Below are 25,278 nucleotides of genomic sequence, written 5' to 3'. Positions count from 1 at the left end.
GCAGGACAAGACGTGTTCATGTGTGTGAGTTAGATAAGAGGGAGACTATAGCAGGAAAACTAATGTGGGTTGCGCTTGTGTTTTGTAGCAGGCTGGTGTGTGGCTCAGTGTGACCGTCTGCTCTGCCTATAATAGAATAAGGTCCCCATCTATGTAGCGGGATACCTAATGGTGTTCTTTTGAATTAATGCAAAACCAAGGGGAGCCAGTATGATATACATACATATATATATATATATATATATATATATATATATATATATATATATATGTATATATATGTGTATGTGTGTATATATATATATATATATATATATATATATATATATATATATATATATATATATATATATATATATGTATATATATATATATGTGTATATATATATATATATACACATATATATATATATAGATATATATATATATATGTACATATATATATATATAAGTATATATATCATACTGGCTCCCCTTGGTTTTGCATTAATTCAACAATTTATTTTCTGATGCAATTGCTGAGTAAATACAGCTTTCTTTAGTTAGACAACAACATTGCTGGTGCGTAGAAGTTCTCAGTAACCCCACCCAGGTAAATAATCACCAGCTGGCACTTCGTTCACTCTTTTTGTGTTGGTTTTTTTACAGCTACTGATCCTTTCTAAAATTTCACCGAGCTGAATTTTGCAGGACGAGTTCACAAAGGGCAATAGGTTATTTCTGAAAATTTTTGCAACGAATCTGCTAAATTTGCCCCTTTAATTTTAGCCAAATTTTTAATTTTAGCACTGGTATTTTAGAGATTGTTTTGTTGAATTGCATTTGATACATCGTATGAAATAGGAGAAATTTTAGGAAACATGCACTTTTTGTACTTGTGTTTTTTTTTTTCTACTGTTGCTATTGTCTTTTATTTTGTGCACCTGGGATAATAAAATGGCTGAACTGAACTGAACATTAGATTGCAAACTGGAAATCTTACTGACACATACTTGACCCCATAAAATACCAAGAACAGAGAACAAAAACCCTGCAAGCTTTTTTGGCAGTGGAGGATGCATCAGGTGTTGTGAAACCTAAAGATTAAGCATGAGATCACTGTGCCGGTGATGTAGGGCTGCTTTAAACACCGTATAAAACTAAAAGTAAATAAACTGCTGCGTGATTGACTGTGTACATTCAGACACACGGTTTGTCTCATGCTGTCAGGATGCTTCTCTGTTCTCATAATCTTGAGAAAAACTTGAGGACTGTTCTTCCCTACAAGGTCAGAAGTATCAGCCTGCTGCCAATATTCGATCTTCCCCTTTTCTATTTCTATCTAATCCCCGGAGGCTGCAGTCTCAGCAGCATTCACACATGACATTTAAACTTAAAGCCTGAAATGTCATTATTTGAATGATGCAATCTTATATAACACAGTTCATATTGCTGCAGTTTGTTATTGTTGCTGTAGCCATGATTATTGGATTAATTTATTTCTTTTAGAAGATAGACTCACTTAATTTCCATCATTTATAATTCACACATCCATTCAGGCACTGATGTCTATTCTAAATCTTAGCCCAGACAAAAGCATATACACAAAATCTATTCATAACATTAAATGTTCAGCTGACGCTGGAAATGTATATGGCTGTGAAGCATTTATTTACACCGATCAGCCACAACATTAGAACCACCTGCCTAATATTGTTTAGGCCCCCCTCATGCCACCAAAACAGCTCTGACCCATTGGGGCATGGACACAGGACCTCTCGGGTGTCCTGTGGTGTCGGGCACCGGTACATTGGCAGCGGATCCTTTGGATCCTGTGGGTTGCAGGTTGGGGGCTAAATAAATCTGAATTGTTCCGGCGCATCCCACAGGGACGCTGTATCGGATTGGGATCTGGGGAGTTTGGAGGCCATGTCAATGCCTTGGGCTCTTAGTTGTGTTCCTCGAGCCATTTCTGGGCAGTTTTTGCAATGGCAGGGCACATTGTGCTGCTTAGGGAGGCCGCTGCAGTCAGGGAGTGCTGTTGCCCTGAGGGGGGTTGCTTGCTGGGTGGTACATGTCAAAGCAACATCCAAATGAATGCCAGGACCCAAGGTTTTCCCGCAGAGCATTGCGCTGTAACAAGATGATCAATGCTATGCACTTCGCCTGTCACTGGTTTTAATGTTTTGGCTGATTGGTTTATATACACCTTTTCCTCACTCTCCATGACAACTCCGCAAACTCCATGTGTTGATGAAGGCCATGGAATCTAGCTGAAAGTTCCAGGAGAAGTGGACCTTGAGTTACAACCTACTATTTTCAACGTCAAGAATAATTTGAATGATCTGCATATGTATGTAAAGACTTAATACATGCTTTACAAGACAATATAAGGCTTTTGTTGATGTATATAATTATATATCATTAAATATGCTTACAGCAACAATCATTCATCAATACAAATTCCAATAAAAACGATTTTAATACACTGATTATATGACGGATAATATTTAAGTTTTCCTGGGTGGACCAGTATATATCTATTTAACATTCATGCACTTCATACTCCTGGTGACCGAGTTCCAGTGGGAGGGGTCCCAGGCCAGGAACCAGCCTGTGAAGGTGGGGGGCTCATGGCCTTGCTTCACCACCACCACAGGAGTGAGCTTGTCCCGGCCACTCGGATCAGTCTCTATGTACTGTTTGGCTGCAGGGGAGACAAGGAGTCTACATCAGAAATCAGTTTCACATGTTGGTAGTGAGGCCACATTAGGTAGTGACCTAAAACAACTCAAATTCAATACAGAGAAATTCTGTGCTGATGTTCGGTGATGTTCAACTAAATACATAAAAGGATGAGAGGGGATAAAGATCTAACACTGGTTATCTGTGTTTTCTGGGGACCCAGAGTCTCAGTGTAGACTCTCGTACAGTCCTACAGACCAGGGATTGTAAAACCCATGTGAAAGACAAGGGACTATAATACAGTATATTAAACCCATTAGTGCAGGCAGCTCAGCTGCTCCGTGGTTTTCAGTGTCTCCCTATCTGCCCCAAAATACATTTATATACTACTAATTTGCTCGACCAAATATGTTTTGAAACATTGCTGTTAGATTACATTCACTGGCAACATTTTTTTCAACCCATGGAGTGTGACATTCCTGCACTACACAGAAGATCATCCTGTTTGTAGGAAGGTTGAGGCTACTAAAATACTTGGTTCATGTTTGATCAGTTACTGAAAAAGTCAACACTTCCCATCCTCAAGTGATTCCGGCCTGTACTTAAGTTTCTAACCAAAGTGTAGTGCAGATTTGAACGGAATTTGCAGAAAATTGGCAAAAGAAAATGCAATTAGATGAAGTAACTAACAGAGCTCCAGTCAAAGCTCAACGATGGAAAACTGTTTGGAAGACATGATGGAAATATATAATATAATATTTCATGTATTAATTGGAGGAAGGTTACAGTTCCCTAATTGCTCTACACATATTTTATGTTTTTGTCTGCCAAAATTTTTTGTCTGTTGTCTGGGTGATGTTTAAGTCACATGCCTGGTGGACATGGATGCGTGGACAGTTTGAAGAAAAGGCGCTTTGAGTTGACTTTGTTGACTTATGTAAGACTTGTTGACTTTTAATTTAAGACCGCCGTATCTCCCTAACCTTAACCAAATGATTTGAGTTTCCATACAAAACCAGGAAAACAGGATAAAGAAAAAAGGAATGATAGGAAAACATGAAACACATGAACAGTAAACACTGCCTGTGTGTTCACTACACTGGCAGAATGTCAGGGGGCGCAAAGCGTGTCATTCTGACAGAAGACTACAACAACAAATTAATTCCAGAAAACAAGTATCTTATTAGCATCTTTTGCCAATAGAAACACTATTAAAACTAATGCACTTTTGAACAAAGTTAAACATCCAACAGCTCACCAGATTTGACAGATTCAGTCCTCTCCACCTCATTGGCATCCTTTCCAATCCAGACAAAAACCTGCAACAGAAGACTGTGTGTTAGAGTGACTGTCCAGTTTGTCCAGGGACATGGTCTAACAAAAGCCCTACAGATGTGTACCTGATCCCACACATCCAGAAGCATCACATCGTCTTCCGCCAGGTCATCCTGTGTGAACTCTTCTGGTACCTCCTCAATCTGCACCCAACACAGTAACACTGGTTATAAAATTATCCCACTGCATCCCATTCAACACACTGCAGTGTTTCCCTTAGATTGGAGTGGGATTCACAGGATCGCACCAGGAATATAACAGGTAACTTAAGTGTTGTGGAGAAATGTGTTTAAAAGAATATTTAAAGCAGATAATCAAATAAAATACTGCATGCTAGCAGAATAGAAGCCTAAAAGAAGCATAATTTAGATGAGGGACTGATGAGTGAAGCACTAACTCACAAGTTATGTCTTTTAATACACTTCATTAAATGTGCTGTATATCAGAGTGGGCTTTTGCATTTGCAAAGCAAACACTTAATATCCCATTACTACCTGGTGGAGGCAGAAACTGCACACCAGCGGCACAGAATACCTACTGTATGCACATTTGGCCAAATCGAAACAAAATGTTTTAAATATGAGCCAAACTTTAACAAAAGGAAGGTTAATGGTCTGGGAGGAGAGAATAATGTGGTTCAAATCCTTACTATGAACCTGCCCGTCTTGTTGGAACATCCAAACAGGCGAGGAGGGTGAGTCATGGTCTGACTCTCCAGTCTTTCTGAGGTCTGGTACTCTGTCTTCCCCCCTAATGCAGCCCAGAATTCAGCTGCAACACAAAATACACCGTGACATTTTAGAAGTCCAACTTAGTTTGCAAAAGTGAGGCTGTAAGACCTTACTTGTACTTCTCTGTTTCGAAACTTGTTTCACTTCAAACTTGACTGCTGTAGTTTGAGATGTGGTTTGAAACTAGGGTGTTTTTCATTCTTTGCAAAATACGGAAGATTCATTTAATGTGTAACGTATAATAAAAAATAGCCGAATTATGCTCCAACAACAATCTACTGTATGCACAAAGCATAGGACGAGACCAGCTGTCTGACCCAAACCATGTGTTTTATTATTATATCCTGCTAGAGTAGCTCAACAATACGCCGCAAGCCATGCATAACCACTGCTGGCTGAGCTTAAAGGTTTATTTGGCAGGTTTATTTTAGTACCAGTATTACTGGCTTGAAGTTTCTGACATCATACAAACCTCATCCTCTCGTGAGAGTGGATAGACCATGAGAGCCTCATAAAGCTTTCGCCTTGCGGAGGACCCCCTGGAAGTTTGGGCTACTGCTGATCCATTTCAAACCATAGCGTGTGCAAAATATTCCTATGCTTACATAATTAATAATATCATATCATGGGTTAATTCTTTCAACAAAGGGACAATGCTTGTCTTACTAACAGATAAACAGATAGATACACCTGCCTCCATTGATTCTGATTCTAACACTGTGTGTGAAGTGGTGTGTGTGTGTATGTGGCAAATGTGTCAATCAAGTAAAAGAGGAATAAAAAACAAATATTACTCCAAAAATGTGGACGCTGTTTATATCTTTTCGGAATGAATTATCCAAATATTTGTTTTTAGTTACATCCCTAACAGACAGACAGCATATAACTTCCATGTATGTAAATCAAACATGGATGATGACCTGGTTCATTTCCTTCCAAGATGCAGTTACTGCGGCAGTTCAGCTCTTTGCTCATGTACTGAGCTCCTTTTTCCTCTTCTTCACTGGCCCCTTTGCCCTTCCACAGATAGCCCCGTCCATCAGGCATCTTCAGAAGGAAGGCGTCGTTAGAGTTCAGATTGGCTGCAATGGCATCAACCTGAAACATACGTATATGAAGTTCAGCATCTCTAAATAAAACGGACAAAACAGGGATTATCACAATTAACTCCCTGTAGTGAATACAGTCTATACAGCAGGAAAATCCTCACCTCAGCGATTCTGGTGATTGTGCCCAGGTTCCGTCGTACCTGAAACAGTCGGGTTGGAAGTGGGGGGGCCTGGCCTCCAAGGCGGGACGTACCACTTTTATATACAATGAGGGGTTTCGTTTGGAAGAGACTCAGCAGATGGGGGGGTTCTTTACCCTGGCACACTCTGACCTGAAGCCACAAAAAAATCTCTGTAATAGGCCATTTTAGAGAAAAGTCAGCCTCAAATTTGAGAAACAAAAAATTCCCATGCTCAAACATCCATTATGTGACATGCTGAAATGTTTTGCATATAGCAGGGTGGTTTTCCTTGATGACAATGACAATTTTAACATGCTGATGTTTAGCAGGTACTCTTTATCATGGGCACCATCTTAGTTAATTGTGTCAGCATGCTAACATTTGCTAACGTAAATTAAAGCCAAATTACAGCTAAGGCTGATCAGAATGTCTTTAGTTTTGCGCCTATTTGGTCACAAACCTATTGATGGTGCTAAATTAACATTCAAGGCATCACCAAGTTAATACCAAATTATTACAAACTCTGGGGCGCATGAAAGTCTGTTGAAAATGTCATGGCAAGCCATCCAACGGTTGTTGACAAATCTCAAAACCACACATGTCAACCTCATGATCGCACTGTAGGAAAAGCAAGTGGATCTCCAAAGTTATTACGATCATCCTCTGGAGGCCATGAATATCTATACAGAATTTAATGGCAATTTTCCAATAGTTTCTACGATATTTTAGTCTGGATGAAAGTGGTGAACCAACTCAGCGACTGACCAATAATACAATCTGTATACACATGCCCCCTGGCCAAAAATTTGTGAGGATTTGGATATTGCATTTTCAGAACAGGACTGAGTCGCTTTTCCCATAGCTTCAAGCATGTGTCATGTTAGATACTTACAAGATTAATACATTTCAAAATTATCAATAGAGTTTTACTGGACTACATAAAGCTAAGCTTAAGGGCAATTCCTACCTGAGATGACCAGCAGGTGGCACATTAATTAATACATTAATACATTAGTTCATGTATTATGGAACTGTATCCACATTCAGTTAATCTGGGCTTTGATTCATGTTTTTATTCAGGTAATTGCTGATCTGGAGGTTGCCCACACTTATTTGTGCAAGGAGATCCTTCCTCTGTAAAACTAAGAAATCCTCCAATGCTTTGAGAATGGATACTGATTTCTGTCATGTTAATTTTACTTGCTTTACTCTCCATCCAGCCACCAGATGCCCTCAGACTTCCCCACCAGTCCCAGACCCCTGACATACACGCCCACTTGCTCCCCCGTTCCCCATTTCCCAGTCACCCCCCCCCCCCAAACAGCTTAAACCAGCCTTTTCCACGAGTTCCCTGCCAGATTCACATGTTGTCTTTGCTATGGACTTGCATTCTCCCCATATCGCCCGCAACGTGTGTCTGTCTGCCAGCCTGCCAACCTGCCTGTAACCTTTTGTAATTATCATCAGTTTCACTATTAAAATTGCTACACTGCACCTACTTACCTGAGTGTCTGCATTTGGGTCCGCTATCCTGTGCTCCATACCACAACTGTGGCATGGATTCAAAAGCCCAACATGTAAGGCAGGAGGTTACTTGTCTAAATGAGGAAGTCAGTGGATGTACCATCATTTACAGATGGCAATCTCCTGATCAGCAGAATGGCCACATTTGAAAAGGCAATTTTTCCCTGAGGAATAGATTATATATTAGATAATATCTCAATTGCCCATTAACAAAGATAGAAGTCACTGTTGTTGGCCAAGAAATAGTCCAATTCATAACCCTGTGTATAACCATAACATGTCGTTTAAACATTTCACTTTTCGCTATTTCCCAAAATGTAGAACTATTCCTATAAACAGCACAAGGGTCATACCTTGGGTTTACCTATCCAGCTGCAAGCATGTTCATGTGAAAGAATCAGGGTTTTTAATGAGAAGTGATATCATCAGAACCATAAATACATTACTTAACAGCGATACCTACAGGTAAATTCAGTTATGGTGAGAGCGGAGAGTGATATTCCACCCCTCCCTGAAATGTAATCAATGTCATTACGTAACTAGAATCTAATAAGAAGCTGTATCTGAAGATAATCTGCTCCGGATCAGGCAGGCAGGCCAAACCTTGCTTCTTTAATTCATAGGTATGTCCAGAGAGTCGTGTTTCCTTAGTGATCATCATGTTTTAAGGAATGCTAATACACTGCTGCCATGTGACTCACTGTAGCTAACATTCTATACATACTTGTTCCTGTCAAAATAGACATATGTCCCTGCCTATCTTCACTAGGCAAAGAAATATTTAGATTTATGAGCAATGTCAGGAGTCTTTGGCAATTCCTGTTCATTCTCACTTCATACTGGCTGTACCTGAACAGCATTCCCTCCCAGTGAACGATCCAGTTCCACAGTCAGGAATGCTGAGGCTGTTAGCTCATCCAAAGAGCAGCTGGCTCCCTGCCTACAGGCCAGAAGGAGACATTTAACAATGATTAGTACTGGGTTTTTCAAGACGACGAGGGAGTAAACCTTGTAACTGCACTAATCAGTTTTAAATTTATATATTACCAGTTGGTCAAGTGAATATCTGTAATGTGAGAGGAGCCACCAGAATTACCACCAACTCTGCAGTTACATTCAGCTCCACAGAGCTTTATAGCCTCTTTCAGCTCATTGGTATTTTTTTTACAGCCAAAGCTCTTCTGCTTTAGTTCAGTCTCTCAGCTCTCATCAACCTGGATTCCGTCTGCTTTGGGCAGCTGTTTTAGTGCAAAAGCTCTGATACACTCACTGTAGACTACCTGCTCAGCACCAAAATGCAGACAAAATTAGAGACTACCCGGAAAACATTGATATTTCCCTTAGGAGTTTGTGGAGACCAAACAAGAGCTAAAAGAGAGTGAGTTTTGGACTTACATTCATCAGGTGGCCAAAAACACAAATCCAAATGAATGCTAATGTCTCCCTGTGTCAGCTAAATGTGTAAATAAGCGACTGTTTGCTAACACATCAGCAATATATCAACTTTACAAGGTTATAATATGTCACTGTTGTGTTTACTGTTTGGTCTGCTGACCCCGAGTGGCCATAAAAGTCAGTTAATACTGCAAAACAAAACAAAACAAAGCACAACAAAACAAACAAAAAAAACAGCAGAGTGGTGATAATTCTCTGTGGGTTTCTCACGGAGAACAACACCTTTTGCCATTTGAAAAAAAAAACTTCCTAAAAACACTGATATGTAGACAATTGACTGATATTAGAAGAAGAAAGACTATTAATAGGTCATTTAAACATTACAACTGTGGATTTAAGTGCTGGAACAATATGAAAATAAACCAAAGATATAGACGACATAAATCAGGAAGCATAGTGCAGAGCATTAGAGCATATCACAGAGAAAGTCACAGCTCTTTGTCGACAATGCAAACCAGCTCAGTATCTGATCGGTGTCATACCAGGTGTAGATGATCTGCCTCTTCCCGTAAGTGTACAGGATGATGTAACAGTCTCCACCGTAGAGCTGACCATAGCTCTTTGTGTCAACTGGGACTCTGCCACTGCTCTCCACCCTCCAGATCTATAAGATTGAAACAAGAAGCATAATTTAAGGATAATGTACATTCAGTGGTGGTAATATGGTGACTTCAAATAAAGACAATGAACTCCAAACTGTTTGGTTAGTTGCTTGAAGACACAGAGTTGCTTTCTCATGGGGCTAGATGTTCTTTCCAAATCAATCGCAAGCCAATTTAAGGTACTGATGACCTTTCAGAGACTGAGATATAATCAATCATTATCCTGGGGTGTATTCTAGGATGCAAGTTTAGTGAAAACTCTGACTTTGTTTGTTTGGCGAACTGAGTTTCTTCTTGGGAGAAGATCAAAATACTATCCTATTGGATAGTATTTGCTACCCAAGGCCTGTGTTTACTATCCGCTGTTATGATCAATTAGTCATCAGTGTAAGAACAGAGACAGCAATCTGTTTTACATTCAAATATTACACAACTTGGATTCATCCTCAGCTCAGAATAAAATCTAAGACTTGTTAAACCTGCTTTCTGGAACAGGCCCCTGACAATAACTCCACCAGTTTAGCAAGACATATGTTTCTGTGACATAACTTCAAAGCATCATACATCACTGTAAGGTGAATATATACCTACTGATGTTCCCAGACCTGAGTTTTAAAGCACACTCTCCACTTCACTCCACAGCCAGGAGCCACCAAAGAAGCTAACTATATAGGCATTGTCAGTCTATTTTCTGTCATAATTCAAACAGATAAGATCTTGTATTTGTTCTTCTGTTGTTTTCTAAACACTTTTGATAACACTTTGTTCTACAGGCCTCTAATTTCACGGAATGAACTCTGTAATTTGGTATATTTTTTTGGGAAAATAGAGACAGTGTTCAGTTGGTACACTGCCAATTATTTAATTGCAATTAATTGCAAGTATAATCTATAGAATCATTTAGTCAATGCACAGCTCTGTTCTTGGTGTTTTACGGTGTCAAATAAGTGTCCGTAAAATTTTCATCTTGTAATCTAATGTTCAGAAATAATCTATCGCCCTTTGTAAACTCTGCATGCAAAATTCAGCTTTGTGAACCTGTAAAAAGGATTAGTAGTTGTAAAATAACAAAAACAAATTAAGAATACAATATTGTTGTTAAACCAAAAGAGGCCTAAATACTCCACAGAGCAGAGGGGAACTGTAGAGTTGGTGATACTTCTATGTGGGTCTCTGTGTAATTTGAGCTACATCCAGAAAACTTCTATTTAGTCTCATTACTGAATAATCAGTGTTTATGTTGTTTCATCCACTTTGATAGAAAGCAATGATCATTGTGAGCAGAGGGTTTGCAGGGAAGGTGTCTTATTTTAGATGTGTGTGTGTTTCACTAAAAAGAGCAGATCGCTAAGCCTTTGCTTCTACTTGCTTAATGTTGTCTTTACTTTCAGCCAATCTCCTATAGCATAGGAAACTAGAAAAGAAAATGGAAGCAGCCAAAACTGTTCATTCACAGTTTTTGCAATCTCTGTGTGGTATTTCTTTAGCCACTGAAGCTCTGATGTGTAGTTACATATTTCAGAAGGTTAGCTTTGAGTAGCTTAACTTAAGAGCAACACCTTTTAGATGAAAGGGAAGTAATAAATACATTTTTCATAACCCAAAGGGCCTTGGACCATTCATGACTACCCAGCTATTTATTCACCTTTACATCATTAAATGTAACCATCTCAACAAGACAGCATTAGCATGGTTTTGACCTGTGTGTCTCCTCTCCCATCATCCACCATGTTGTACTGGGCTGCCATGTGTTGAGACTCATGGAGCTTGGAAGCATCAAACTCCACCTGCTGGATCCTGGCAATCCTCTCAGTGACAAACACCTTGCCAAAGCCGTCGCTCTGATCTCTGTCCTTCCAGCCCAGGAAGAACTGTTTGAACATGGGAGTCTCCCCTCCCTCTGGCAGCACCTGGATCTGCAGGACCATCAGCAGCAACACTATTACCACTGGAACTACTTGCATTTTTAAATTACGAAACATAGTAAAACGTATTTGATATTTCCCCAGAAACTGAAAAATATAAATAATACGGTAAAAAAGTGAATTTAAACCTGTGTGTTTGCTGGGTATTTCATCTGTTTGATGAAGCCCTCTGCAGTTTTCATGGCCTCTTTTCTTTCACTGGGGTTGGCGTGGTGCCCTGTGGGAGATAATTGAGACGAGATCAATATTGATATGACAAACACACACATCCTGCTGCATAGTCACAAAGACAACAAGCTATTCAAAGCATACTGAAACTCTCCAGTGCACTGTGTGATCACCTTTCCACACAAATATCATCTTGTTTTTGCCATGATCCAGGATGAAGCATTCGTCTGACAGCAGGTCACTCTGGAGGAATGGGTTTTCCTCCTTGACAATGGTAACTTTCATGGATCCTGATGCATCAGATACCTGACATACAAACACACAAGTCAGCTCATTCAAGAACTACTTGTAAAACATCTAAAAAACACATTTTGGGTTAAAAGGCATGTATGAGTGCTTAAGGAGAACTTGTTGCACTGTTGAAACTGAATTAAGCTATCGTAGCTTATTAGCTGTGTTGCGCCATCCACAGTTATTTAACCTCATCTGTCAGAGTATTAAGTGCTCCACAAAAGAGCAATGGTTTACAAACAGTTATGAGACAGATTTCAATGTCAGAAATATGTCTTTTAAATAAACTGTGAATAACTTACTGTCCTGTTATTAATCCATTTAACAAGCTTCTTAACTGACAGTTAGCACACGGTTAGCTAGCTTGTTAACAGGGAGAAGTTTGCATGAGAAAAAAATCCCTCTATCTCATTTGATGTGATAGGATTAATCAATAAATATTCCCTCCAAGTATAATATATAAGTGACTTTATTAATCTGCCAGAAGATTAGTGTGTTCAGTTTCTCTAGTTTCAATTTCAATTTTTGAGTGTGTGTGATTCTGTGTGTGTATTTGTGTGTGTGTGTGTGTGTGTGTGTGTGTGTATGTGTGTGTGTGTGTGTGTGTGTGTGTGTGTGTGTGTGTGTGTGTGTGTGTGAACACTGTACCATGTATAGTTTCGCCATTTTTCTGTTGGACATGTCTGCGTCCATATCATCCTCATCATCTCCCACTGACAGCTCTGGCTTGACTCCAAGGACCTGTTAGTATGAAGATTGATGTTTCCAGCCATCAATCTAACCAGTAAATTCAGGCTAACTAGTTAAACCACAATTACACAGAAGAACGTGGGAAGCATCCCGAAACGGCATACTATTTGAACTTGTGGTAAATGAAAATATTTGGTGAATAGGCCAGCAGAAAAACAAAACAAAACAAAACAATTACAATTCACTGCAATACTGATTCTTGCGAAAACAGCATCACCTGTAACATGCCTGTCCTTAGCGACCAGTATTAGATGAGCTAGGATTTGCTGGCTGTTAAAGGAAAAATTCATTCACGAGAAGATTGATACCACTGGTATTTCTATAGATTACATACGAAGGATGTGGTCAGTCTAGCTTAGTGTAAAGACTGGAGGCAGGAAGTCTTTGGCTCTGTGCAAGCCTGGCTCTGTGTAAAGTTTAAAGCTAACATATTAACATGTAGATCTTTCGTTTATTCCGTACACAAACAGAAATATAAAAACTGTGGTTTTATAGGGATAGGTTATTTCATGGCAAACAACAGCAAGGTGCAGTGACTGTGTGCATCTTCCTGAACTCTCATTTTCACAGTGAGGTTGCCAGGTTTCATAACATCTTGCCTGTATAGCAACCAAAACCAAACCCTGTGCTCACCAACTGTATCTGCCAACACACTCTGTAGCTGGAGACACAGCTCAGAAGTGCTGGGAGAATGGATACACTGGTGTTTCTCAAAAAACGGATGAACTATTCCTTAAAACCATTGGGCTCTGTTGGATCGAACCTGAGGATATGTGACTGATGATTTATGTCTGTTGGTTGAACCAACAGAGTGAAAAATCTTGCGGATTAATAGTTTTTCTTTTTCTATAGCTACAGAGCTACATATGTAAAACAACTTCAGACAGAACAAGTTGAAACTCACATCAGTTAACTTGGATGGTTCACTTCCCTCTTCTATGACCAACAGTTCAGCACGGGCATTTCTCTCATTGTCACGGATACCTCTGGCCACTTGTGCTGCCTTCAGTCGTTCAAACTGGTTACACTTGGATCCACACCACTGATAGATCTTCTAAAGATACATAAACACACAGGCAGACAGGGAATCACTATAAACATATACACTAACCTATACATAATTCATTTTGATCAACCCTCCCAGCGCAAACATACAGTGGTTCATATTGAACAGTTTGTCCTTACATCTCCAAGGTCAATGATGAAGCAGTCTCCGCTGTTGAAGCTAGACCAGCTGAGGGGGACCTGGGTGGCCCTGACGACACGACGGCCCTTGATGTGGAGGAGTCTCTGCGCTGAAAGGTCGTTGGTGACCACATGGTGGAAGCCCGAGGTCACGCCTCCTGTCTGACGGGCGGAGAACACAACATGCGGTCAACCCTCTTTCATTCCTCAGTTTACTTTAAACTCTAACTTTTCCTTCTGTCCCATGAGTCACTGTTCCCTGCAGCCAAGTATGATGCTGCAATGGGATTTATGGGAAAAGAACCTGTGATTTGGTCATGATTCAAACTTTAATAATCATAATGTCAATGTTATTTGCATTTGAGCTGAAGATGAATATTTTGTGGCACTAAATATCTATGAACTTCATGTTTTTTCTTAAATTTACAAAACAAAGATATCTGTCTTGTTTTGCAAAACCACTCCTTTAGAAAGATTTAAGAGCATAATGACACTGTAAATCCGTCCATTACAATCCAAGATGGCAGAATAAAAACAAGACTAACAGTCTACAGTCATGTTACTAGCTCTGTGAGGTTGTATTTGGGCAGTGGTGTTTGAAGCTCAGTGCTAACATGCTGATAATGACAATGCTGACACACTGATGATTAACAGTTATAGTAACCATGTTCACCATCTAAGTTTAGCTTGTATATTCCAACATTTGCTGAATAATAATAAACCCAAAGTTCAGCTGAGGCTGAGAAATTTTGACCTGATAATGGAGGTAGAGGAAAAGTCAGGGGTATCACCAAAGTATTCTGCAGTTCATCCTGAGGGGGTAATTAATGTCTGGGATCCATCTAACACTTGTGGAGATATATCAGTCTGGACCAAAGTGGAGGACTGACTCACCAACTGAATGACAAACACCGCTCATTCAACTACGATTCAGAATAAAGTCAAAACTGTACTCATTTGCAGCACAAGTCGGTCCATACTTTGTAAGTGATCCCTCCCTTGAAGTAGCTGGAGAAGGCTGTCGACTCAAACCCCTGCAGCTCTCGGTACTGGACCGGTTTTCCTCCCAGGTAGTCATCCAGCTGCACAGTAAAGATGGCTGCAGCGGCGCTCTCATCCTGGCTGCACTCCTTTCCTTTAGAGAGCAAATGTAGGCTCAAATGAAGGCTTCTAAGAAAATCGGGATGCATTCATTTCTGACGCATTTATATGAGAATAGATTTTTATTCTGGCTTGCTGGGCAACAACACTAATGATGATAAATCCCCATGTCCATTCACTGCATGTACATGCACATAAGTACTTAAGTTGATTTTGAGCTTGTGCAATATCATTACTTCCTAAATTTGTGTCAACAACAAATAAAGTTGCCTTATTTAGGATGGGAATTTAAGAATAGTTTTGTGTTAGAGAAAATGGATTTGTTGCTCATACAGTTTAAATGAGTTTCTAATGGGATTTTACAAAATTGCATTGGCATGATGAAACCTAGGGGAGGGACCATAATGTGGCAGTGAATGAATTAAAGAAACATTACTCATTGCTGTGTCCAAAATAAGTCAGTACAACTAAAGTGTGGTTCAAATGGAAAGTTAAACACAAATAAATATGTCTCAATAAGTTTGTTTCCGCAATTGAACACTAAAGTACTTGGACATGAGGAAAGTAAGGAGAGACTGTGTGCTCTCTCTGCAGCATCAGCAGAGGGAAACAACCTGACTCTGTCCAAAGTTTAAAAATACACCTACCAATACCTCAAAAACTCAACAATTAACATGTTGTATGTAGTTTGTTTAATGCGTACACAAACAGAAATGGAAAAATGGGGGGGTTTCATGGTGGAATTATTCTAGACAAACAAGGAAAAGTAAGTGGCGGACGGTGAATAGAGGATGCATGTGCACAAGAAGGCTCAATTCAACGACAGCAAGCTCCATCAATCATTAGTGAAATGGGCAAATGAATTAGTTTGTACATTTTAACAATCTTAATATTATTCAAATGAAATGATACAGTATGACATTAACTGCAAAAGTCGGTCTATTTTCTATTCTCTGGGAGTAAAAAGGGCACAGAAGACTGCATCCTAAAACTAATAAAACTAGGATTCACGAGTAAATGGCTCAGACAAGGGAGGCTGTCCCAGTTTGTTTTTCTTCTGCTATCAATAATTGTAGCTTATTGTTAGAGAGAGAGTGACTTAGACACTCTATTCCACAAGAAATAAAGTACTGAATTAGGTCTAATACATTTGTTAACAATAGGAAGGGGACACATTGCAGTGCTCTGAGCTCTGACTTTATTCAACTTTTTCCTGTTTACATCTAGCAGTAGTCCAGCAACCTCATAGGACACCCCCACATATAGCCATTACCACCATATTATCCATTGCAGGCTCCACTGGTTCAGTCCAGCATATGGTGACAAAAAAAAGGAGTGACCAATAGTGATATGGTGGGCTAAACTGTAGGCCACGTTTTACATGCACTGTCCTATATTTACATTGCTGTAACTGACAAAGAAGCAGTAAGCCTTAAGCAGTAAGCAAAGAAAGTACTGCAGCACATTAGAACCAAGTCAAGACAATATTTTTATTATGTTTATGAAAAAGGGGAAGGAATGTACATTAAGCATGTATGTGTTGAATTTAAAAGTTAAAATTTAAATAAACTTTTCCCCTCCTAGGTTTGATTTGTTTTCTAGAGGATCCTTCTGCTCGGTGAGACAAGAGACAGATGAAGCATTCAGATGAAGTTGGATGGAGAGCGTTTGCATTTCTGATTCAAGTGTCGAGTAAACGTGCATCAAGGTGGACCCACACACACACAAAAGGCTTGTGTGTAAGCAGAAAGCCCCAGTGCCCCTAGACCCACCCAGATAAATAATCACCAGCCAATGACTCCATTATGTAACTCCCTCTAAAACCGCAAATTTTATTTCTTACATTTCAGTTTCTGTTATCGTTAAATCATGTTATTAGTTTTCTCAAGAGGCTAGCTGCTTCTTCTGCTTCCAGTTTTTATTTTGAGCTAGGCTGGGCTTGGTTGCACTTTTTCAGAGCTTCTGACTTGAGACTTGAGTCAGAATGGAGTCACAAAAATTAAGAAGTTAAGAATCAACTTAAACTTGACTCACTGACTTGTCTTGTAACAACCCAATCTTGAGATTTGAAGGCAAAAATATCAGGCAAAGAAAAATATATTGGCCTTGGGGCCTATAGCACAGACTGAGTTCATCTTATTCTGATTCTCTTTGGATAATCTGGCTTCACTGAGCCTAAGATTGGCCATCCTCGATAACCTGTATCACAAAACTAGTTATCAAATGGCTTTGTCAAATCTGGGTGATCCTATCCAGCTACATGTGTTATGTGAAAGAGTTGTTAATCAGAAGCGACATTGACAGAACCATGAAGGATAGCAGAAAGTGATATTTCACTGGGCGAAATGTAAATAATGTTATCACGTACTGCAATTGGAATATAATAAGAAGGTATAGAAATACTAAAATATTAAAGTAAGGCTAAGCATGTGATGTAGATTAGTGCAAAAATTGTTATAAGGGTTTTTTGCTTTTTTAGTCTGATGATGGACAAATTATTCTGAATATGTGTTGCACAGTTACAAATAAGGTCAGACTGTCTCTGCTGAGGAGGAGGAAAGAAAGTAAAAAGTACTTAATGTCTGATGAGATCTATCTCACTGAAATGTTGCATTTATAAACATGGGAAATATTCAACAGTATATTTCTAGTAAAAGACATCAGAGAGTTTATTTTGTATTTCCAATTATAATCACAAAGTCTCATCATGCTATTCTGAGCTGCAGTGGTGGTGTAAGAGTATAAAAGCATCAACACTGTAGGGATTCCTGTTGGGAATAAAAGAATCTTTTTAAAATGTAGTGTCAATAGTCATTATGTATTTATTTAGTGTTAAACTCTCCCTCCGCTTGTTAGAAGCTCTGTTTTAAAACCAGAGTGGACACATGGAAAGTCTCAAACAGCAAAACAATACAACTGATCTATAAAAGTATCTATTGCTCTTTATTATTCATCACTTTATTGTAAACTCTTTTGTCTACGTCAGGATCCTGTAGAAATGGTGACACTGTTTTTCCACTGTTTTGATTGGTTTTGATCTGATCCTCTGATCCAGAGCAGGTTAGTCGTGCAGCATATGTTACCATGGTGATCTACCACAGTTTAAAGTGAGCCAGCTACGAGATACCAGAAAACCTGAGTTAAGCCCAAAGATAGCCGGATAACCCACTACTCTCACTTCGTAGTACAACCCCTGATACAATTCGAGGACAATAAACAAAGTAAATAGGAAAAGACAAGGTCAGAAAGGCCTTGTGTCGCCACACACATTGAATGTCAGTTTAAAGGACCAGTGTGTAGAATTTAGGGGGATCTATTGGCAGAAATTGAAAACAATATTCATAATCATGTTTTCATCAGTTTTTATTCACCTGAAACTAAGAATCGTTGTGTTTTCGTTAGCTTAGAATGAGCCCTTCATATCTACATAGGGAGCGGGTCCTCTTCCACTGAGCCCGCCATGTTTCACCACCATGTTTCTACAGTACCCCAGAACGGACAAACCAACAATGGGTCTAGAAAGGGCCTTTTGCATTTTTATTTTTCCTGAAGGCCATTGTTGGTTCTCCTACAAGCTTGAAAAGGGAGGGGTGAGGGGAGGGGTATTCAGTTGGTTGCAATCTGCAACCTCACCGCTAGATGCCACTTAATCCTGCACACTGGTCCTTTCAGGATTTCGTAACAGTTTTGACAGGAAAATGCTCAAATTTCATACTATTTAAAAGTCAGTAGTCAGGAACCAGTAATATGCCCTCCAAGACTTGAGATTTGCCCTGAAGACATACAAATTGACTCAACCATTTACCCTGTCAGGACATTGAGAAGTAATAAAGCAACATGCTAATGATGACAACAATTGCAAAAAAGTTGGTTTTGCATAAGGCATTGCTATTTGTCATATGCAAAATATTCCTTAATAACACCCCCCCAGTTCACCCGCTGCACCCTCCCTTGGGTCTGTTTAAAAAAAAATTTTAAAATTAAAATCTGTGCACAGATTGACGGATGGCTGTGTAGCTTCCAGTCCCAGTGGACAGTGTTGGCCTTAAAAATTCTTCAAATTCGACTGAAAGGTACTTGTGGATAAAATACTCTTGCTTAAAGGAATGACTCAAAAATTCCCAAACAAATATATGTGATTCCACACGTTCTATGTGATGAATAAATGCAAAGGGCAAAAATTTGTGAAACATTTATTTTGTTTGTAAGATACAAAATAATTATTTGATTTCATTTGGGGTTGAAATTACTTGTGGAATAATTTCATTTAATTAATAAATCTTTTATTGTTGTGAATGATATTTTGTGTGAAATTCATATCACTTATCTGAAGTTTTATGACACTCAAGAAAGAGAAATGACAATGCAGAAAACATTAACATCCGTATTCAATGTTTGCTGGGTTCTCATCCTTTCTGACTGACGATACAACGGCGGTAAACAGTGTGTGGGTGTCAGCAGAGAGCTCTCTGTTTCCCATACACTCTGCATTTACACAAACTGCAAGAAAAGTGCTTTATCTTCCTGTGGTCCTGTGTGTCAGAAGGAGGAAGGAAGTGTGTATGATGGTTAATGATTAATGCTGATGGGTTCTTAGACCAAAGGCAAGAGCAAGTGAACATCTTGACTTTCTACTCTCAGAGGTAATGGAGAGAGCTTCAGTACTGCAGCAAAGCAAGTACGCTCACTGATCAAAACCTGCACATTTTTACTTCAGATACAGCACATTATACAGTGTTGTGTTTGATGTCTGTACATATTGATGGCTCATCATTAGAACAATGTCTTTACAACCAGTGCATCAAACACAAGGTCCTGCCACCTCCACTCAACAATGAAAGCCAACAAACAAACAAACAAACAAACAAAAATAAATAAATAGATTCAAACTGATGCAGAATTATACAAAATGCTTGTATTTGTCTGTTTAAAATACTCCCAGTCATTGCTGGGGTTTAAAGTGTCACTCCAGTGATTTACTGTAGTATTGCATAAGGATGGAGAACTTGCAAAAGACAGATTCAAAAAGAACAGTCGAAACTGAAGCAGCAGAGGCCAAGATATCCCCCATCACGTGCATGTTTGCACAGGTTGAGTATGACTTTTTACGGCAAGTAAATTGACCTTGTGTTTAAAGCTATAGATTTATCCTGACTGCTTAAAAAGGGACACGAGATCTAACTTAACTCTTTGCCAGAGCCAGTTCTATTGCATCTAATTTTCTCCAGGAATGCTGAAAATGTCATTTTGACCAACAATTGTTTGGAGTCTGAACTTGACAGTAGTTCTCAGAGGCTACAGAAAGTGAAGAGCCTTTTCAGTCACTACTATTTTCCCTACGAACCTTTAGTATTTTCTCTTACATGCTGTTTAATTACATCCTATTTCCTTAACAGAGCAGGGCTCATAGTACCACTTTTCGGTTGTATTCTGCTCTGGGGCACATACAGATTATAGCATGCACACAAATCATTCAAAATGAATCATGACTTCCTCTTCACTGGAGGCAAATGAGCTCCCCAGTCTGCTCAACACTGACAGAACAACCTTATACTCAGTGTAGAAAACCTCTACATCATGGAACACATTAGCCTTCCACGTGTTTTTACACATTAACCTTCGGCTTGGTGAGTATCAAAGAACTGCCAATAAGGAATGAAAATTCATCCATTTGCCTGTGCTTGAACCACTTCTAATGCACAAGCTGAACTTGATTTAACATTTCTTCAGAACTGAAAACGTGAAACACGCGATGCATACGCATATGTTTTTTGGAGTCATGTAGCAATAAGCAGATTTGAAGTTAAAGGGTTGGTTCACCATCATTACAAAAGAAAAACCTATTTTCTCAGTTCCCTGTAGTACATTCTATCCATGAAGATGATTTTTGCTTTATTTTTACAGGTTTTGAGATCTCTCTCTCTGAGATTTCTACTGCCACCCCAATACAATGGAGGTGAATGGAGTTTTGTATGCTGTGCGTAGCATTAAAAAAAATAAATCAAAAGTTTTGGTAATATTTCTTTGGTGGAAAATTCTTCTAAAAAAAACTGTTGACAGTATATTCTCTGGAATATCCCGAATAACAGGGAAAAACTATTCTGGAAATCATCAGATTTTGCTGTTGAATTCTTTTTCCAGTGCTCTGAGAAACAAAAACTAAATCCTTTTAATCTCCATTGTAACCTCAGAACAAATATCTCAAAACCCAAACTATTTTTATGGATAGAGACCACGAAAGGTAGAATGAAAAAGATGCTTTACTTAATTATTTATGTATGTATTTATTAATTATTATACTAAATTATTATTTTTTATTTTTCTTTATTTCTTTGGGAGGTAATTTGGGTGAACTGTCCTGACAAGTAAAATTTAAGGACTTAACTTGACTATTTGCATTTTGTCAGACTTCATGTTGCCACTCCGCTGTACATTTCAGGGATTACTTACTTACTCCATGTTTTGTCTTTAATATAACATTCCACAAATTCAATTACAACAGTCATCATGAGTTTTAAGTACCACTAACTTTTTTTGTGATATTATAGGACAGTACAAACTGATATAGAAAATATGAACATCAGGCATTAATTGGTCTCTATTCTGTCACAAGTGTAGACAATGTACTTAAGCTACTAAAACACACACAATTATAATCTTTTGTATTTTTATTGAACACATCCATTAAACATTCACAGTGCTGGTGGAAAAATGAGTGAACCCTGTATATACACAGAATACTAAAGAATGGAATCTCACTAATGAAGTGTGTAACGATTGTTTTGCAATTGGTTCTTAAACATGGACCATTGATTATAGTGGAATTAGTCAAACATTTCTGTTTTTCAAATTAACTGGCTTCATTCTTCTTGGGCTTTGACTGAAAACAAATAAAACTGTATTAAATCAACAGGATTTGTAATTGTTTAATATTTTATAGTGCCACTGATAGTTTTGTTGTACACTGTAAGTAAGTGATTTGAGTACTTTTTCAGTGACAGTAACACGGTACACACTTACTGCACTTGTTGTAACACACAGAACAGAGGTTAGTCAGTTACTGTGTTCATGTTTCCAAGTGGACACACTGTAAAAGGAGCCACTCTGACTGACTGCATGCCAAGGATCACTGTTTAAGTGAGTCGTTAAACTGGAAAAGCTTACATCAAAGTCTCTTGAATTGACAGACCGGACACTGTCTCACATCACTTCTGGGTAGAACTGTTGAAATTTAAGTCTGAGCACCAGTTATGAACTTCTATCATTAAAATATACTGCACTTTGACTCTATACAGCTTCAGTCACTTACCCAGCCAGTAGTGCAGGTGATAGAAAAAGCTGCCCTTCTGTTTGACAGTGTTGAGAATCACATAAGCATCTCCAGTATAAAAGCTCCCATGTAAGCTCTCAGACACAGGGACCAGCTCCATATTCTCGATCCTCCAAATCTGCAGACCGCCTGTCTTGCCTGCAGTGGTGAACTCTTTGTGGTGGAGCACCATGTCTGCTGCTGCTGCTGTTAGGCTCTGAGGATGGGTGAGGATCCCAGTTGAGGTGAAAGGAGGGTGGGATAAATGAGAACAGGGAACACACTGCTGCTCTATTCCTAGGCAGTGACTGACTGAGTGTGTAGCAGCAGTGTTTCAGCGTCTGCTTTCTCTAGCTTTTACTCACACAGAATGGGTGTGTCCACATCCTGCCAACATACACATTTGCATCCTCAAATATACAGATGCATGAATTGAGCTTTGTAGTACAAAAGCACAAATACACCCGTCTTTGATTTGTTTGTGATGGAATAAAAAATACAAGAACTGAATTAAAATATCATAATTAATCATATATCAATAAATAAATACAGAATTAAAAAACAAATAATTCATAGATCATATATTATTTTATAATGTATCTAAATTAAAATTAATTAATTACACAAATGTAATATGTATAATTGGACATGCATGTATTGATTAAAGATTTTTTTGGCCACATGGGGGCAGCAGCATTGATTGTCACCTAAACAACACTGAGATATCTATATCTCCTTGTCAAATCATTAATGCTAACATCTTATCAAACATCAACCTCACAGCAGATGTATGCATTTACTTGGAGTGTTTGTGTTCCACACGATGAATGTAAACCCTATATTCACCATGCTTTTAGCTTTGGTTTGGTCTCTACCTACTTCTGAAAAAAATATCTGGCTTTTTAGCATCTAAATGTTAGTTCCTAACCTTGTCTGTCTGTTCTTTGGTGCTAGGCAAATAGTGTACAGTGGAGTTATCAGAGCTTTTTCACCAATAACAGATGGCTGCTGCTACTGGAAAAATGGTTGATGAATTTGTGCACCAGGCAGGGACACACTGGGACACAAATAGAGCTGGAGTTTGACCTGGGTCTGAAGCCCCTGGTGCGATTGTCTCAATACCATAATTTTACAGTACTATATAAGCAATATATCAATGTAGTAGTATCACCAATACCAATGTCAATTTGATGCAGTGTTTCATATGAGATATACAGTATTTCTTTCTTTCTTTCTTTCTAGTTGAATCAAAATACTTATTCATTGCTGTTGCTACTACTGCTACTGTCACCAAATCATTCCTTTAAATTTCTGTTTTTAGAAGCCTCGCTGTCCACTGCTTTCAAGTTGTTTTCATGTAGTTTCTCTTATCCACCCTTTTATGTTTTCTCTCCATGTTGCAAACTGCAACATGTTCCTGATTCTTCCTTACAGGCTTATTTAATTTAAATATATCCCAGCATGCAATGGAAGAAACACACAATAATACCAAATACTATAAAAGCCAAACAATAATAACAATCACTAAATTACTTTACTTAGTAGTTTGAACAACATTTTGGGAAGAATATGCATTAAAATGTGAATTTAAAAATGCACCTGTTTGCTATTGTGAAAAACAGGTTAAATAACTTTTCATGCTGTAAAAAATGTAGGAAATGATTGGCAGTGGTATGTCTCTAAAAGCATATAAGGTCTGAGCATTTAAGTATAATGAAGTTATTGGACAGGTAAAGGAATGCTTGTTGTCATTACTCATGGATGCTGACTATTATTCAGGCCAGTGGCTGCCACCGAGTTAATCTGGGGTGTGCGCCTCAGTTCAGTGGGTTCGACTGACACAGCCCTTGAGTGTGTTCCACCTGTTCTGGACTTTGACAGAATGTCTAGAATATCAGCCCCCCCCTACTTGAGAACTGAAACAAAAAGCTAAAAGAGGCTAAAAAGCTTTGTAGAACTGAGGGGAACTGCAGTTGGTAATAAGTCTCTGTAGTATCCTCAGGTCAAGAGACAGCTGTCACTTTACATGTAGTAAATGTATTCATTGTTAATATGATATACATTGATTAGTGCAGCTTTAAATAACCACACCTCTGTTGTTTCATATTTTAGCCCTCTTATTACAAATCCCATTAACTTTACCTTAGTGCTGATCATTTTGTAAAGCATAGTTTCATATTTTTGAATGTGCTTTTCATATCTTTCATGCAGCACTGGTTCCCATTTTATTTTATTAAAGGAATAGTCCGACACATTCCAGAGAATTAGAATAAAGGATTAATGCCATTCTCATGTCTGTGCATTAAGTATAGATCTAGAGTAAGGACATGGTTATCTTAGCTTAGCATAAATACTAGAATGGGGAAAGAGCTAGCTTGACTTTCCAAAGTTTAGGCTCACTAATTAACATGCTGTATGTTGTTTGTATAATCCTTACACAAAGACAAATATTAAAATAACATGTTAATTGACAGAGCAGGGAGTGACAGTAAAGATGTCCCTGCAGGACAGATGTGATTCAGAGCATACAGGTGGATGCTGGGAGGAGGCTGAGCTCACAAAATGCTGGAATGTGAACATAACTTTTACTGTTGCAAACTAAAAACAAAACAGTGAATAGAGCACGGACAGCTTAAATAGACATATTACATTACCATAAATTGGAAAGATAGTCCAAGGGGCCAAGCATCCAAATACACCTAACAGAATGCAATGTGAGTTAAGCCTCTCTATGTGCTTAAATCACTTACTCAAGCACTATACTAATGTGTAATATTCTCAATTTTGCAGTCATAAAGTTGTTGTTTTGTGCTGATTAACACACAACTCCTCCTCAACCACTCTCCCCACATCTCTATTCAATACTGTGTTATTTTCTGCCCAATACCTACACATTTTAAAAGTGCGTTACTGCTGTTTCCCTGAACATGCTTTGCAAGCTTCGCTCCATTAAGGACAATGGTTACTGACAAAAGTATATACCTCTGCAGTGACTCTCAATGTCACC

At 38.7% G+C, this 25,278-nt stretch overlaps 1 protein-coding gene across 2 annotated transcripts; it reads right to left on the bottom strand.

The window, feature by feature from the left end:
- Positions 1 to 1,539: 1,539 nt before the first annotated feature.
- scin (scinderin) lies at positions 1,540 to 22,476 on the bottom strand. 2 transcript variants are annotated; one of them, XM_040121528.1, is made up of 16 exons: positions 22,272 to 22,476; positions 14,842 to 14,996; positions 13,862 to 14,023; positions 13,581 to 13,730; positions 12,575 to 12,667; positions 11,809 to 11,941; positions 11,596 to 11,684; positions 11,243 to 11,458; positions 9,423 to 9,544; positions 8,335 to 8,425; positions 5,941 to 6,111; positions 5,651 to 5,828; positions 4,649 to 4,770; positions 4,065 to 4,142; positions 3,923 to 3,983; positions 1,540 to 2,686 (listed from the first exon to the last, which is right to left on the bottom strand). In XM_040121528.1, exons 1-16 carry the CDS (start codon positions 22,462 to 22,464, stop codon positions 2,520 to 2,522), a joined length of 2,181 nt encoding a protein of 726 aa, XP_039977462.1. In that variant the 5' UTR covers positions 22,465 to 22,476; the 3' UTR covers positions 1,540 to 2,519. The 2 variants fall into 2 exon arrangements, with proteins under 2 accessions (XP_039977462.1, XP_039977461.1); XM_040121527.1 differs by having other exon boundaries at positions 3,923 to 4,142.
- Positions 22,477 to 25,278: the final 2,802 nt, after the last annotated feature.

This window comes from Xiphias gladius, chromosome 24, assembly GCF_016859285.1.
Source record: "Xiphias gladius isolate SHS-SW01 ecotype Sanya breed wild chromosome 24, ASM1685928v1, whole genome shotgun sequence".
Lineage (NCBI taxonomy): Eukaryota > Metazoa > Chordata > Actinopteri > Istiophoriformes > Xiphiidae > Xiphias > Xiphias gladius.
Note: the sequence above shows the minus strand (reverse complement) of the source record. Positions and strands in the feature narration are given on the sequence as shown.

What these genes read in the sequence shown, in the direction of transcription:
- scin (XM_040121527.1), bottom strand. Translation starts at nt 22,464, where the DNA reads ATGGTGCTCCACCACAAAGAGTTCACCACTGCAGGCAAGACAGGCGGT. An exon ending in TCACCTGCACTACTGGCTGG is followed by an intron (nt 14,997 to 22,271) that starts GTAAGTGACTGA and finishes TGCTCTCTAAAG; the next exon opens with GAAAGGAGTGCAGCCAGGAT. An exon ending in AAATGGCGAAACTATACATG is followed by an intron (nt 11,942 to 12,574) that starts GTACAGTGTTCA and finishes TTTGTATGTCAG; the next exon opens with GTATCTGATGCATCAGGATC.